The sequence below is a fragment of the Corella eumyota genome, chromosome 1 (genome assembly GCF_963082875.1).
Source record: "Corella eumyota chromosome 1, kaCorEumy4.1, whole genome shotgun sequence".
Taxonomy (NCBI): domain Eukaryota; kingdom Metazoa; phylum Chordata; class Ascidiacea; order Phlebobranchia; family Corellidae; genus Corella; species Corella eumyota.
Window position 1 is genome coordinate 6,349,529 of NC_137490.1, and position 17,110 is coordinate 6,366,638.

General features: G+C 30.7%; 3 protein-coding genes across 3 annotated transcripts; 2 read left to right on the forward strand and 1 right to left on the reverse strand.

Moving 5' to 3' along the window:
- Positions 1-1,839: 1,839 nt before the first annotated feature.
- Positions 1,840-5,033, forward strand: LOC145758071 (uncharacterized). Its single transcript, XM_082572487.1, has 5 exons — positions 1,840-2,193; positions 2,402-2,527; positions 2,749-2,968; positions 3,044-3,192; positions 3,318-5,033. Exons 1-5 carry the CDS (start codon positions 1,944-1,946, stop codon positions 4,379-4,381), a joined length of 1,809 nt encoding a protein of 602 aa, XP_082428613.1. The 5' UTR covers positions 1,840-1,943; the 3' UTR covers positions 4,382-5,033.
- Positions 5,034-5,084: 51 nt separating this feature from the next.
- LOC145749904 (uncharacterized) lies at positions 5,085-10,184 on the reverse strand. The gene is made up of 16 exons (XM_082565824.1): positions 10,062-10,184; positions 9,705-9,880; positions 9,490-9,636; positions 9,149-9,294; positions 8,763-8,865; positions 8,342-8,508; positions 8,176-8,241; positions 7,901-8,051; positions 7,632-7,804; positions 7,279-7,404; positions 7,037-7,196; positions 6,739-6,902; positions 6,378-6,529; positions 5,762-6,095; positions 5,434-5,698; positions 5,085-5,268 (listed from the first exon to the last, which is right to left on the reverse strand). Exons 1-16 carry the CDS (start codon positions 10,182-10,184, stop codon positions 5,085-5,087), a joined length of 2,637 nt encoding a protein of 878 aa, XP_082421950.1.
- A 1,091-nt stretch (positions 10,185-11,275) lies between these two features.
- LOC145749999 (putative methyltransferase DDB_G0268948) lies at positions 11,276-12,106 on the forward strand. Its single transcript, XM_082565937.1, has one exon. It carries the CDS (start codon positions 11,276-11,278, stop codon positions 12,104-12,106), a length of 831 nt encoding a protein of 276 aa, XP_082422063.1.
- The last annotated feature ends 5,004 nt before the right edge of the window (positions 12,107-17,110 follow it).

Genomic DNA, 17,110 nt, shown 5'->3' on the forward strand with positions numbered 1-17,110 from the left:
GCGCGTTTTAATCTACAGTTGAAATTTGGCATTCGCACAAAATCGATACAAAGAATAATCAAATGGCGAAGTTATTTTTAATAAATTTTTTAAATTGCATTTAAATAAAGAACTTCTATAAATTCATAAACTAAACAAAATCATAAAACATAAAATTGCCAGTGTAATCTGTAATAGGCCTATTGTTTATCGTTACCCTTTTGAGACGTTAATAGCGGTTTCCAAGGGTTTGAAACTTAGCAATTTTAAGTTTAAAAACCTCTTACACAAACATTTGTGGTCTATGAAAATCCATACCGGCAAAATAACAAAAACAATTATTTTTCTCAATTGTAAATTGCACTTGTACGCTTAATAATGGCTTTGACCCGACTAGAACTAGCTTTTTGTAAAATTATTCTAAAAGAGAAGTTTTTAAAGAAGTCCGTTTTAACCTGATTGTAAACTTAAAAATGCCATTTTTTTATTACTTTTGTATTTCTGACTGTTTAAACTAAGTAGCAAAACAACTTAGTTAAAATAACAACACATTGTTACTGGCACTTTTCTGAATGTACTTCCCTTTCATTTCAACAACCAAATGAAAAGCGATTTTTGCTGTTTTAGTCAACAACTACATAATGACAAATGTCCAAGTTTTCTTTTAAAGTCATACAGCGATATTATGATAAATCAAACAAGTGATGATAGGCCTACTTGTTTCGTCATCGAAAAAGTGCTATTTAATGTCGTTATAGTGAAAAGAGCTATAATAGTGTGATTGTGGAAGTTGAAAAAAAAATCATGTTGCAGAAAAAACCTTTTAACAAATTCTTCATTAATTATATATGGAAATATTTTCTTCCGTCAGTTTATATTTTGGCATAAAGTATCGTTTTCTCAATATATTAAATTTCCTTTCACTAGAACCTTAGGTTTTTAATATACATATATTTATATGAATATTAAAAGAGATTTTTTTAATATTGAATTTATTAAAAAAAGTTTTTTTATTTCTATACACTTAACAAGATATGTTTAACTCAATTTTACTATATAAACACAGTATCGGAAATGTTAATTATTCATGTGAGACAGGTCGTAAGATTACAAACCAATTGATTTTGTGTCGGTTTATATTGTCATCTACTTATTTCTTAAAGCCGTACAAAGCGCTAAAGAGTGGTTTAAATTTGGTTACAGGTAATTTGCAAAAAAAAATTGGTTAACGCTTTTTTATTTCTATTTACACTTACAGGAGTTTAAATAAAAGGGTATAATTGTTCGTACTTCCTGAGTTTGGTGACCATGCTATAATACAACATAAAATCTTTATCTAAACATTAATATTTATGGTAAGTTTAAATCAATAAATAGATTTTGTCATTTTTTTTCTATTGCAATATTGTATTTTGTATTGTATATATTTTTAATACTTTACTTGATGCGCGAAAAACCTAAATAAAAATAAATAAATGTTAGTTGAAGGTTATCAGTATGCTAATTTGTTATTTTTATTCAATCTTAAATTTTTATATCATACACTTTTTATAAATAGTTTAATTTTCCTTAAAATAAATATTAGTTAATGGATTATATAGTTAACTTTATGTAAATTAGGTGTGTAATCAGTTGTGCTTATATTGTATGTACGCTTTAAAAAAATAATCACCTTTTAAACGAAACGTAATCAAACAAGGTTTTAAAACAAATATTTTTTTCGCTATGTGTTTGAAACGCAATTTTTTTATGAACATTTAACTCTTGGTAAAGACGTGACGTGGACAGACGGCCCGAAGCGATCGGCATTACGTGAATATTGCTACAATTGCGCATACACAGCGTTGGAATTGGATTTTACCTGGTTCGACTGGTTCTGTTAAGAGAAGTCAAGTATAATAAGTTCGCCTTACAGTTGTAGTGTATTTATGTTATAGCGGCATAAACACATACAGGAATATGCGATGGGTTATTTGTTGATTTCTATAATATTAACCTTAATAGTAAGTTCAAGTCAGTTACCTATAAATAATTCTACTGAGCAATATGTTAATGGTAATTTTACAACTGGTACGATTTCCTTAACGAATGATGTTTCGAATAAAGTAAAGCTAACTTCAACGCATACAAGTGGAGATAGTCGAACAACTATTCCAAATTCTTCCGGTTATTCGAGTTTGTTGATTACGAAGAATTATGAAACAACAACGACTGGTAAACATAAAATTTTACTTTAACATAAAATTTATAAAAATTATTAAGCCCAACAGTTTAGGTTGTAAACCTAAAATATATATGCTTTTAGTGCTGAAAAAGTGTTAAAATAATAAGCAATAAAAACAGTCACATTTAATTCTTGTTTTTCTTATAACGACTTACTAATTTATTACTATCTTATAATTAACAATCTATTGGATTTTAGGTAGGACGACCATAACTACAGCTCAACCAAAAACTAAGTCAACAAATATTGCGTTAACCACAACTACAGAAAAAAACAGTGATGTTTGGGATTGGTTAGATACAGCACCAGATAAAAACATTGATGGTAAGTTAAAAAAAAATTAACTTTAGAATAAATTGTTTTACTGTAAAGGCATAAAGTATTTTTTAAACCTCAATTACATGATATAAGATAGTATAATTGATTTAAATTTATTTAAACGAAAAAACCTGGTACAATTACAATAAGTTAAATTAAAAATTATTGCGAGCAGTAAATTCAAAATTTTGCCACAACTTTGTTTATACCTTTTAATTTTGCTGCAGGTTATGAAGAAGACTACACAGGTAGTGTCGTTTGGAAAACTACATATCTAGAACAAACGACCGGGATAATACCGGTTGTATCTATATGGCCGATTGCCCAAGCATTTTTCTATTTAAACTGGCTTTGGTGTTTGTTAGTTGTTCTAGCTGTCGTGATTTTATTTTGTATTCCCGGAATGTACATTCAAATATGCTGCAACAAGTACTATCGAGCTTACAAGTAAGTAAAGTGTTATACATGGCTTTAAATCCTAAAATGCACGTTTTTTAAATTTATAAACTGACTTTTTTTCAGGAGAGAAAAGCTTGATAAGAAAAGAATAATAAGGGGAACAAAAGATGAGGATACAGTTAAAATAGATATTATTCCCGTGCAATCAAACGTACAAACCGAGCCACTGTATGATGAATGTTGTACTGATGATTTAAAAGATGAAATACCAGGTAATAAGTAATTATCAACCTTTTTTTAAAGCCTTCGTATACCGTAGTTACATAAATTGCTTTGAAAATTTTAAACACCCAGCCCTTAGACTGTTATTGGACCATTAAAATTAATTGTTTTTCAGGTGATTCTGGTGACAAGAAATCTGTCGATTCTATAAACCAAAGCAATTGTTCAAATAACAATCCTTTGCCAGAGGAATCACCACCAACCCCGCCAATCTTGCCGCCCGCGCAAGAAACTTACTACGCAGAAACCCCGGTTCCACTGCCAGATATACCAACAGACATAGCAAACTCAAATGAAAATGTAGGTAACGCGGGTTCAGTGACGAGTTACGATTCCCCGTACCCACTCTCGGACACACGCTCCAGTGTAAAATGTCCTTCAGAAGAAGTGCAACCAAACCATACGGTAATTTATTCAGTTCCTCAAAAATCTATAACTTTATCATCAGAACCAGAACCTGTTCGCAGATCGCCCGTAAATGTGGCTAAAGACTACGAATCGGAAGCCATAATAAATACTAATGAACCATATATTAATCAGCCACTTGTTCGCCCTCCTAAACCAGATGCATATAAAGTTCCCAAAAGGCCCCCAAAGCCAAAACAGTATCGGATTAAACCCATGACGCCTTCCCAATTAAAAGAAAAAAGACTTAATCGCGAGAAGCGGAGAGAACATAAAAAGAAGGAGAATTCACCCCACACTAAAAGAAGAAAGCCAAAGAAAATCATAGTCAACAAACCACGAGATAATGACTCTAAACATCCATCAAAACCTGACGTCGCTGAAGCTCGTGATCCCAGTACCTCGCAAAAGAAGGCTGCTAACATACACGAACTGCGACGAAAAGAACAGCTTCTCAGACAGCTTATCAAGGGCTTTCAAGAAGCTGAAATGCTGCAAAGAAAACTTGATCGAACGAGAAAGTGGGCTACGGAACAAAAGAAAAATGAAAAGGCAAGCGGTGATGTTAACAATGAGCAAATGCGAACTTCCAAAAGACCTGGAAAACCTGAAACAAAGCGGCCAGGCAAGGTTGGATCTGCAAAATCAAAATACCCGCCCAACAAGAGAAGTGGTGATAAGCCACCAAGATATGAAGATGTTATGTCGGAATCAAGCTCAGCACGTCCAAAAACCACACGCCATCAAAAAATGACAAACAGTAAAAGAAAATAATGGCTGTAATTTAATGAAAAGCTAGTCTCATTTCAGATTGGCGAACTGGTCAATTCCATCGGAAGTAGTTAAACTTAAGACGTTATTATGGCAACTGAAATAGGTTGCAACGAGCGTGGAAAAGCAAACTTAACACAGGCCATATTGTATTATTTTTTTTTATAATGCCAAGCAATACTTCAACTTAATAGTTTTAATAATGTCAAAATCTACTTATTGTGTGAATATTTTGCTGGGAAATTGCAGTCACAACTAAATAAGGATATTGCTTATAATTTAAGGCAATTGTAAAGTGAGCTAAAGCTTTGTAACTTTAAGTAAAAAGTGAACCAATGTAACCAGATTTGCTGAAAAACGCGAGTCGTGACCTTCTAGGTAAACGAAAAAGGTTTGCAAAATCAACCTTGTTTGACATTGAAAAATGTTGTATGTATACAAAATAAATACGATTTTAAAAACTATGATATATCGCAACGTTATGTCGTTAGATAATATTTGTATGTTATTGAGTTGAGATAATATTTGTATGAATAAGTACGGCTTTGCTTGTGTGTCTCAAACCACAGATTACAAAAAAAGGCCAAAATTCGCTAGACAAAAAAAAAATTTAAATTATTTTTATTTATTTGACAATAACAAAAAACTAGCAAAATAAAAAGTAAAACCAAAACCTTAAACATTGATATTTTGTCAGTTAGTTAAATCACATTATCGAATACAAGCTTCCCTGGTACTTTGAACTCCCGCCTGATGAAAATGAAAACATTAATCTTTCTATTCCAAGAGAAAGTAATGCAATAATGTGTAGGGTGAATGCAAAGTAAATTATTACACATAACACACAGCACAAGAGAGCTGCGTGCATTCTTCCAGGACCGCCACGAATTCTAAAAAAAAAATAGTCGGTAATATTGACATAAAAAACAGTCCACTAATTTTTTTTTATTCGAATTTTTGACATTTCGTAAATAACAAATTATCGAATGGTAAAGATACAGTTAGTTTACAAATCAAGCTTGTGTAAAAACTTAAACTTAGCCATATTAACTTACTCTGCCGACGAATCACTTGAAATATAAAACTTATTCAAATCAGTTTCCACCAGAGATATGTATGCGATTTCACCTAGTTGAACAAACACTAAAAACAAGAAGGCGCCCAGCTTAATTCGCAATCCTTTAAAGGGAGTTTTTTTAGCGGTTGGGGTAAACGTATCACCGTGCAAAGACGTCAAAGCTACAGAGTCATAATCCGGGGGCACAGCATGATCTCTGAACCCAGAAGGCATTGGAGCATGCCGATTTTTTCTTTGATTACCTAAAATAATTTGTGTTTAATAATTTTATTTTAACTTAAGTAATAGATGTTTATAAATCCGACCTTCTTTTTTGTTGGTTGATTCGCGATAAATTTTAGGTGATTTTGATGTTGCTCGAGGATTCAGCTTTTCGTTTAATTCAGTTCGGACTTTTTCCCAATTTTCTTCCGTGCTTCGAGTCGTACCCGAACCCGTTGCGTGCTGCCTTCCTATCTTTATATGGGTAGCAATTTCAGTTACCCCCTTACCCCCGCCTCGTATAGGAGGGTCAGGTTTTGTGTTGCTTGTTTGTAGAGTCAAGTCTGGTTTTCTATCCGAAGTTCCGCATGAGGAGTTTTTAAGAAGTTTGGAGGAACGAGAACGAGCCTTTTGGCCAGAAGGATTTGGAACATCCATCTTAGCCGTGTTAAAATATATGCGGTAATTTAATAAGTTAAAAATATATTAGTTAACAGTGAAAAAATAATTTAAGCAGTCAACACATTTTTTTGTAAACTGTTAATTTAAATTTTTTTTAAATTTTGATTGTTTCCAAACAGAAATTAAAAAATAATTATAAAGGAACAGCTACTTGGTGTAAGTCAAGCTGTTATTTTTGTACAAAAATTTTTTTTTGTATATTACTGTTTATGTATGTATATTGCATGCAGTTAGTATGACCTCCAAAGCTTATTTTACCATATCGGCCAGGACCCGAAACCCATCATCATTAACCGGTCGTGTTGTGTTTCTTTTTCTGTCTTCCAACGGGTTGTGAAGTGAAAAATTTGAAATCATTTCTTTAACGCTTGCCGCGTCTTCTTCGGTAAAAAAAGTTGAATTCGAAAAACCTAAAATAAAATAATAGTGCTTACAATACCAATTGTTAAAATACAAGCCAAATGTAAAATGTATATACAGTGAAGTAAAGCAGGTGCGACATTTACAAAAAATGTGTAGAATACAGTAAAATGAATTCTTGAGTACATCTTAATATAGTTTATTAAAAAATTCGCACCAACCAACAATTTAAAAAGATGTTTTAGAATATTAAACTTACTTTCCTGACACTGTTCATTTCTTAAGCAACATTGTCGTGGACAGCACATACTAGGGTCACGTGGTCCACCTCCCGGGCCTTCTGGACCACCTTGGTCTTTTTTGTCTGTTCCGATCTCAAAACATTCCGCGATAACAGAGTTGTCGTTGAGTTTTTTAGCAGCCAGTTAATACAAAAAAAAGTTTGTTAAGCTTATAAAGCGAAAAATGACTTACATTGATCTTGTATAAGTCCCTGTAAATTAACATAAAATTGTTAAAAAAGCAACTTTAAAGTATATCAAAAAATGCAATTTACTTGTTGTACCAATCTTTCACAGTATCTGGCCACTCTTAATACTTCACCCTTATTATCGGGGCCGATGGTCGGTTGTGGCATTTGCGGTGCATCGGTCGACTGAGTGTGCGATTCGTGCAAAACCTCGGGTTGTTTTATACCCTTTGGACCACTTAAAATCTCTAAAATTAACATTTAAGACTACGACAGATGGATTTTTTTCTCGAAAATATAGCTCAAAAACCGTATAAAAATGATTGTTACCTTCGTCTCGGAGTTTGGTCATTTTAGTTCTAACATACGCGATAGAACGGGCTGTGAGGTGGTTTGGAACGCAGTTGCTCAACATTGGTTCCATGTGAAGTCGTCTGCTGCTAGTAACACAAGATGCTACAACAAAAAGAAATAATATATATTTTGAAAAAACTAAAAAAGTTTAAAACATCTAGAGATTTATATAAACATTATGCTGATAATATTTTACCAATTTATGGTGTGTTGAATACCAATTTAAGGTGTTAAGTTTTTCATTTTATTAAAGATTAAAAGCTCCACTACTTTAACTTTTAGTGTTAAAAATAGTTAATTTAGTATTAAAGACAAAGTTTACTTTTTACCGGTATGTGTGCTTCTGCATTCCAAAATCCTAAGCATTAAACTATTTTCACTTAAGACTGAGTTGTTGTGGCAACCAGACGATCCCATTGGTGCAGTTTTACCTTTACCCAGCTCAGGAAGACATTTGCTTAACGTTTTTTCAAATCCCTTTCCTCCAATTAAACGAAACAATCTACAACAATATTTATTGCAAAATCACATTTATTTATGTTTTATTATATGAAAAACCTATTTTGACAAAATAATAAAACCATAAAATGCTACTAACCTGCACCATATAATCGACATAGGGATAATGATAAGGCAGCTAATAAACGCAACATAGCAGATTTCAATTAGTACAAGCAAGTAAGTATCCAACCAATTAGAGTCGCTTATCATTCCGTTTAAATCAAAGTCATCAATTGTTTTAGAAGACCCTAATAATTAAGGGATAGATATAATAACGAAATAAATGTTGCAATAAATAAAGTTTTTTGAAGCAATCTTTTGTTACATTTAGATTTTTAATATGATACCATAGTTATCAATAACAAAACGAACCTGACAAAGAAGTGTACGTAGATATCAAATCAATAAACTCTTCGGAATCTAAATATCTCTCCAAGCCTAACAAAAACATTTGATCATGCATTAAGCTTCACTTTGCTTTAGTAAATGGAAAGTAAAAAGTTGTTTTTGAAACAAAATAACACGGTAGGTCACTCACCGAAAGCAAAACAGGTTGAGGCTGTAACAATTGTACAGAGTTGATCAAGACACATCACCATCAAGTGATCTAACTTTGAATAATCGCTCCACGCGTCATGCCAGCCCGAGGTTAAAGAAATTAGGTAATGAAGTGGCCGGTATCCTATCTTGGCACGTTTTTTAACCCTGTATGTAATTAAAATAAATTGTGTGTTGTGGCCACCAAAAATATACATAAAATATAATTATATTATGTAACAAAAACTACTTACAAAAGAAAAGTACAAATACTACATTATTACAAAACTTTATTAGGTTAAAAGTTAATTACTTTTTGATACTGAGTTTACATCTATAGAAACACAACATCAAAATACAATTGCATTAAAGCATCAGCTAACTTAAATACATTTTTTAAACCAAATTTTTGCATTACTTACGATGAAATTTCTTCAGACAGTGGGAATGATAATGCAACATCTCTTGCTTTAAGAACATGTTCTCTACCCGAACCAGTCTCCCTTATACCAATAACTCCACCGCCTGTTAATCAATTAAAAATACTTTTAACTATAAAATGCTCAACTACAATTAACAACAAGAGCCTTCACTAAAAGCAAGCTTACATTCTCAGTTAAAACGCAAAGCGCTTTAAGTTAAAGTGAGGGCAAAGCCCTAATTAAAAGCGAAAAAACGTTAAAGCGGGTATTTCCACGGGCTCTTCAAAAATGCGTGTCCAGATACCTAATACCACTAGCCTACATTAACATTAGTTTTTTTACATTTTAAAACAATATTAACAAGTACAAGGAATAGATTGTTATACCAGCAGTGTTAGTTATTGTATCAATAGCTGCCCACGTCCTAAGGTTGGATGCTAAACTTAAAAACATGGCGGTGGCTGCCCTGTCTTTCCATGAAGAATGCGACGTGCTGCTCATAATAGGCTTTGTATCATTGGTACCACCACAACTGTGAACAATATTGCTTAACTATTATGACATTTTAAGCGTAACTTTACAACGCCACAAGACATATAACACATAAAGTAAAACATATTCCATATACAATTTGGTGTGCAAAATATAAAGCTTCTAAGTTAACTTGTTGCAAATGTAAACCAATATTTCTTAGGTTCAGAAAGATAAATAAATTATATTTACTTACATGGGTAACTTTCGTACTAACACATCTGAAATGTAAAGTAGTGTATCCCTTTCCTCAGCAGAGTCGTTATCGCAAGCTATATCAATATCTACTAGCTCACCTATTTCAAACGGAATGGATATTCCGACGTTGATCACATGACCAGACCTAAAATAAACCGCCGTTTTAAATGTATTTGAATACATATTTTTTTTTAAATAGATACACACACTTACTGAAATACGTCTTCCAAATCCCGGTACAAAACTAAAGGGGCGTCTCTGTTTGCACCTCTAAGTCGAAATATTAAATCGTTGATACCATTAAAACACACGCGGTCTTTTATGGTGATTGAAATGGAGTAAGCTGGATCAGTGACATTGATATCTTTTTGAAAATAAGAGACGGAGCACTGAAAAAATTAATGAAAACAATAGGCATGTTTGTAACAAAATGAAAACTTTGGTTAAGTCATTACTTTAAGAAACTAAGAGCAGTTTTTTGTATATTAGGTTAACTCAAACAGTAACCATTCTTTTCCTGCCTACTTATTCAGTAAAACTAATTCTGACCCTAAACAAGGGTTTTCGTACCTTATCTAATTCTTTTTCGTCGGACAGATATCCTAAGTAACAAAGAATGCCAAACACAAAAAGAAGAATAAACGATACACACAGGATTGTATAATTGCCAGTAAAAAGAGGAGGGACAGTCATAGCTTTAACTTGCCAAAAAGTTAACCAACCAATACTAGTGAATAAAAAGATCTTATATATTTAATTCAAATGCTAGACTGACTTTAATATCTTAACATACTTTTTCACGCACGCTAACATATGTTAAATTCAATTTCTATACTAAATAACCAACATTTTTAAAGTTTACCTATTCTTAAAAGATTCCAATATTTTACAATATATTGCTTTTACTTGATATGCAAATCAAAGTAGTTATTACGTTACAATACAACTTTTTTGCTTCATAAATACTAATACATATTTAAATTTGTGTGTCATAAGTAAATATTTCACAAACTTTGCTAAATTAAATTGAAGTAATATTTTATATAGAAAAATGCATTTTTAAATGTTTTTATTAATTGTTAAACGATATAACATATATTTACATATACCAAGATTTCTACATAAACAAATTACTTAGTATGCAAAAAAAACAAAAAAATTTCTGTTGGAAACAGAGCTGTAACCGTTTTTATTTACGTGCTGGCCTTACATAATGACCAACAAAAGCGTTATAAATATTAGAAACAAATAAACAAGAGACTATTTCAAATTAAATTGTCAAATTAAAAAAAAAAAATGAAATAAAATTTAATTAAAATGGAAAAAAAATTAAAATGGGAAAAATGGAATTTGATGGGAATTGTTTTAAAAGGCGCCAATGGCTATTTGACAATAAGGGCTAAACTATAAACATATCCTTACAATACGCTACATAAAAAATTAACTTCTTTAATTCCAAAATACCTGAAACTCCTGAAAGTTTTTTCTTTTTTCGACCAAATATAGAAAACATCGCATTTACCAGTATTACATTGTGCCTTAAGGTACAATTAGCTAAAATTGTACAGTTTTATTATACAAATTGAGTTTTAGCCCTCAGGATAGTAAACAATTCTTGCCACCTTTTGGACAAATAAAATAATAAGTTAGTGGTTTAAAGTCGCTTGATACATTTTTAAGCGTAAACGTTATCTAAACATCAGTTGAGGTTGTAAGGCCAATTAAACTATTACTAATTAGTGGATTTTAATAGTGATATCACATAACTTACTTAGAATAATAAAATGAATCGATATTACGAAAGCGAAAAAATTGTACAAGACTATGCGAAATACAGGCCACAATACGACCAAGCAATAGCCACAAATATTATCAACCACATTAAAAAACATTATCAGAAAACCTCGAATGAAGATAACAAACTTGGTTTTATGGTTGATGTTGGATGTGGTGGAGGACAATCAACTACAATGTTTGCCCCTTACTTCGACAAAATACTGGGTATTGATGCAAGTCCAAACCAGATTAAAACTGCTCTAAATCACAGTAAATTAAGTCATATTGATTATAAGGTTTGCTCAGCAGAAAACTTGCCAGTCTCGGAAAAAAGTGTTGATGTAATTGTGTCTGGAGAGGCAGTCCACTGGTTTGACACTTCGGCATTTTTGAAAGAAGTAGATCGTGTTCTTAAGCCAGGGGGCTGTTTGGCATTATTTGGCTATTGGATGCCTATTGTGATTAAGATTGTCGATATGAATTTAGATCATAAATGCACCGAAGCTACAAAGTTGATAGAAGACACTGTTGTTTCTGTTATAAAGCAAGCCGACCGATATACTCAAGTTGGTATTCTACAAGGAGAATACAAAGATGTTTATCAAATAATTTCTTATAACAACAAACAACGTTTAGACGATCATATACAAACGTACAAATGGAATCTAAATGATTTGCTTGGTTATTTAAACTCAATTGATAGTTTTGATGTCGCTCCAAAAAGTATAGATCAATTTGAAAACAGTATTCGAAATCTTTTGGGGGTGGAAAGCAAAAGTAGTAAAGACATTAACATGGAGGTTAACTTTGTGTTTTTTAGTTATCTTGCTTTTAAATAGATAACCCGATTAACTTTGTAACAGTTTGTGGTTAAATGTGTCGGATTAAATAAACTAATAATGAACATAATAGAGACACAAAAAACTCTCTTAAAGTCACACTAAAAATGCTAAAGTATAATTTATTCGCTAAAAAATAATTATTAAAGCATGTAAAACTATTAAACCTAAATTTGTAGACCATATTCAGTTAAAATCAGCTTATCTAAATCATATAATAAAACTCATTAAAAACTTATTAACCCTTGCTTAAATTCAAATATAATAAGAGTTTTAAAAATTTGAGAAACCCCCTAATATGTATATTACAATTAAGAATTTAGATAAGCATTACAAACACAAGATAAGCATTACAAACACATGATAAGCATTTTAAACAAGAAATTAGCATTTTAAACAAAAATTAGATAAACACTCCAAACAAGATGGTCTTAATACCATGATTACTTATTTTTCGTTCTTTGTCGCCGGCCAAGCTTCAAGTATATAGTACTAATGCGTTTAAAAAAAATACGTCAGGCAGATTTATTGCTGTCCATCAAATATGCAAATACACCGTAGCATTGATGCTATTAATTGTTGAGATGTTATATTGTAAAAGTATCAGAAAATTATAGCTCATGTATTAACAGCTTTGCAACATGCAAATTAAGTTTAAATAATACTATTTTATTGCCAGATTGTTTTCTTTTTTAATACTACTAACACACATTGGAGATTGCAAATTTTAAAAATTAGTAAACTTACTTTTGTTTCCACTCAGTTCTTTGTCACCAAGAAAGTTACAACATGGCGAGTCCAAGTAAATGTTTTGATGGGGCAGGTTTCGCATTCCTTTTGGTTTCTATAATTCAACTGGTATTTAATTTATGTGCACTGCTCCGTCCTCACTTTATCATAGGAAACTTTCCAGCGTAAGTTCCTTATTTAATTTGTTTAAAAATTAACCAGCTCCGACAATAACATATTTTATAAGTTAAAAAGGGTAAGTTTAAATTATAAACAAACTTTTTAAAACATATATATTTATTTTACCTCGTTATTTGGTAAAGTTAATATTATACTATGTTAGAAATATTTGTTTCTGAAATTTACAAAAATACCCACATAAAGTGTTTTAAGACATAACTTTCCCTAATATTTCCTATTTAAATAACATTAAAAAAAGTGATATCCCCTTTGCTACAACAGTACCGAACATAAATAATAACTAGATGTAAAGTTAATAAAATAGATAAAAATAGAATTAAAGTTAATAAAATAAGATTGTCATTTGTTATATAAGATTTTGCTGGCCTTTTGGAAATTTTTTGATATAATATGACTATCCGCGCAGCCTAATTATTTAATTTATTAAATATAATTGATAAAGCAAAATCGAGCCACGGCGAAAGCTAAAGTTTTAAAATTTTCTAGATATGTAGTAAACAACTTTGCAAATCCACACCCATCATATAATATGTATATAAACTCAACCATACGACCTAGAGATTTAGTAAATGCAAAAATTGGAATTTTTGTTACTCATATAAACGAGAAGTCGGAGATGGATAATAGAGAAAATATGTTGTCACCACGTTGTTAATTTTTTATTAAAACATATGCGATCTTAAAAAACAATTAATATTACCAAATATTTTTTCTCTTTTTTGATAAATTTAAAAACAAATATTATAAAATAACTAACAAAACATATTTCAATTTAAACAATTAAAGTCGTAATTTTTTAATATATTTAGTTTTGTGGATTATTAAATAATTTAAAAATGAAAACCTGTATAACTGATTAGTTAATTTGTTTACAGGTCTAAAAGTAGTTCTTGGTTTTCTGATACTGTCAACCATTGAGTCAGTAATAATGGCATGGCGTAGTTTAAACCTTGCTTTTCCAAATTTATTTTCATTCTGTTGTGAAAATTGTTGTTGTTGTAAAAAAATATGCTGCAAGGTTTTATACGAAAAGGCTAAAAAGTTTAAGAAATTGGCGAAAAACAGTTTCTCAGCAGGTGAAGTTTTGTAAATTGAAAAATTTTTTAAAAGTAAAATAAGGGTAATTTTTTTGTTTTGTTGTTATTTTAAACTATAGGTGTCGATGATATTGTTGCAACTGCCCTTTTTGCTTTTGCGGCCAAAGATAAATTCGAATTTTCTGATTTCGGGCAAAGTTTTAACCTCGCCCTGTCTGCTATATTCTTTGGTATAGTTCAAGGCGTCCTTTCGGAATACTACGCACACTATATTTTAGAAGGAAGTAAAATAAGTAACGAAACCCAAACTAATAGCGTTAAAGATGTAAGAAAACGTGGAAGCGATAAAAAATCTGAAGTACAGAATCCTGGAAGCCATGAATTAAAAGAACTTGATGAAGCCCAAACAAACACGGATTCTTCCTCAGACCAGGAAAATAAAAATTAACTTTAAAAATTAAAACACTAATTTGGCATTTTTTAATGAAAATGAATCAAACAACAAAAAGAATAACTGTTTAATTGGTTTGTAAAAAAAATAAATAAACATATTTTTTGTAAATATTTAAAATTTTGTTACTTTTTTTGCTGTAACTTATTAATTGTGTATTTGTTAAGCTAAAGCCTTTGTATGTAAAGTTGTGACTGCTTTCATTTTTTCCATATTCGTAACATCTTTGTAGCGAATATTCAATTATTAATCCCGTACTTAAGTAATAAATAACCATGTGAAAAAAAAACACAGACATGTTAACAAACACACGAAAGTTGATAAGAGCCGACCAAATATAAATTGATTTCAATTTTTTCCTATATTAGGATAAGATTATGTGTTTTGTCTTTTTAGGCAAAGGTAGGGAAAAGTAACGTGTTTAATTATATATAAATGATGGTCATTTTTACCTAAACACCAGTTTAGGTCAACTATTCTATTAGTAAATATCAACTTTTATTAGTGATAATACATAAATTTTATGTAGATAATAACAATAAATCGATATTACAAAGTACAGGCCACAATACGATCAAGCAAAAGCTACTCAAATAATCAATGTTAAAAAACACGATTTTAAAAGTGGTACAAGAAAAGTTTGATAGTCTCGTTATTTAGACTAACGTTTAGGTGGCGATATAATAAAGGTTCAAATCGTATGTAACCCTCACCCTGGAATGTTTATTGGGACGAGACGATCTCCCTAATTTAAGAAAAAGCCTGGGTACTCCGCTTTAACGGTTTACCGTAAAAAACAATTTAGCTAACTCTGTTATCTATACTTTTATTATTAAAAACGAGTAAGCTTATGGTTTAATACTAAACAACGTACAACATTACATATATAAAAACACGTTAAAATACATTAAAAACACTATTACATATTCACTTTACAATACGTAAACACCGATACGCTACCCAGCCAGAACTCCGAGAACTCTCATTCTGCAAAGCAACGCAAAATATTCGAAGGCCTAATTAGGTTCAGGGCAACAAATCGTAGTAGAAAAGGCGATAACACTACAATAAAAATACACTTAGGGCAAAAGACCACAATATAGGGCATTTAGAACCTACGTGCTTATTCAGACATAAAACGTTTACGTTACGAAAGTTCTAATAAATATGACAAAATTGGTTTCATAGTTGATATAGACCGTGGTAAAAGAAATCTAATTATAAACCAATTATTTATCTAAAAAAAAATTTATTTAAGCATGTCAACTTTAGTTTAAACAAGCTACATTACAGAGTTTAAATGGTATTTCTTATATAACGAACTTGCAAATTAAAAGTTGCCCTTTTAGTAACCTAGTTTTTTGTTAGAAATATATAAAGGATTGTTACAATGTTTGTGCCCCAGCATGTTTTAAAATAATTGCAAAAGACAAGGCCAGCTTCACAAACTGTTAAAGTTTAATCTAAATAACGATATTAAACAAATTTTAACAATTTAAGTTTAAGGCGAGGGCCAACAATCTACAACTTTTGTCAAAAGTTTTTTTTTTTTTTTTTTTTTTTTTTTTTTGGTTTTTCGCGTATTGATAAAAGTAAATAATAGATACGATATACAATTAATATTACAACAATGCGACGGGAAAAAATGACAAAATCAATTTAATGATTTAAAACATGCCAAAAGTATTAATGTTTTGCAACAACTATTAATATTTATGATTAACCCTTGTTTCATTTAAAGTAAATAGTTTTTAAAATCTTATTTAATTAATTCAAAATTAATCTAGCTATACTTACAAAAAAAATTTGAGCAACAAATTAAACAATTTGTTTTCTTTGACAACAATATTTCAATTTTCTTAAGATAAGCTTTACAAACAAGCGAAATTTTCTTAATACATTGATTAATTTTTTTGTCCTTGTCTTGTCACCGACGAAGGCACACCTTAAGGTATAAGTGATTCGTGCTTAAACAATATGTTATAAATGCGATTTTAAAGAAACTTTTTTTAAGGACTTACTGTCGTCTGAATAGTATGCCAATATACGCGGTAGCTTTAAGACTATCATTTGCAGTGAACTTTAGAAGAGCTACAGAAAGTTATTGCTTAAATACATACAGCTTTGCAACTTGCAAATAAGTTTTAAACGAGATAATTTTTTTGTTCGATTTTTTTGCTTTATTCTAGATCTCATTAAACTAATTAAAATTACAAAATTTTTTAATCAGCCTACTACTGTTGTTTACTTATAATTGTCTACCAGCAATACTAGTTTGGAAACCAAAACATGGCGTGTACATGTGAAAGTTTTAAGGGTTACGTATACATTATTTTCATTATTGCTTCTTGTTGTCAATTAGCATGTAATTTGTTAGCATTGGGCCTTCCCCACTTTATCATGGGAAACTTTCCAGCGTAAGTTATTGGTTTAAATTGTTTAGAAATTAAACAGTTCCGACAATGATTTTATTAGTTATTTAATGTGAACATAGGCTAAGTAATATTAAAAGATAATACATTCCTTCATAACCTTTATTAGGTAATGTCAATATTATTACTACCATGTTAAAAATAAATATACTAA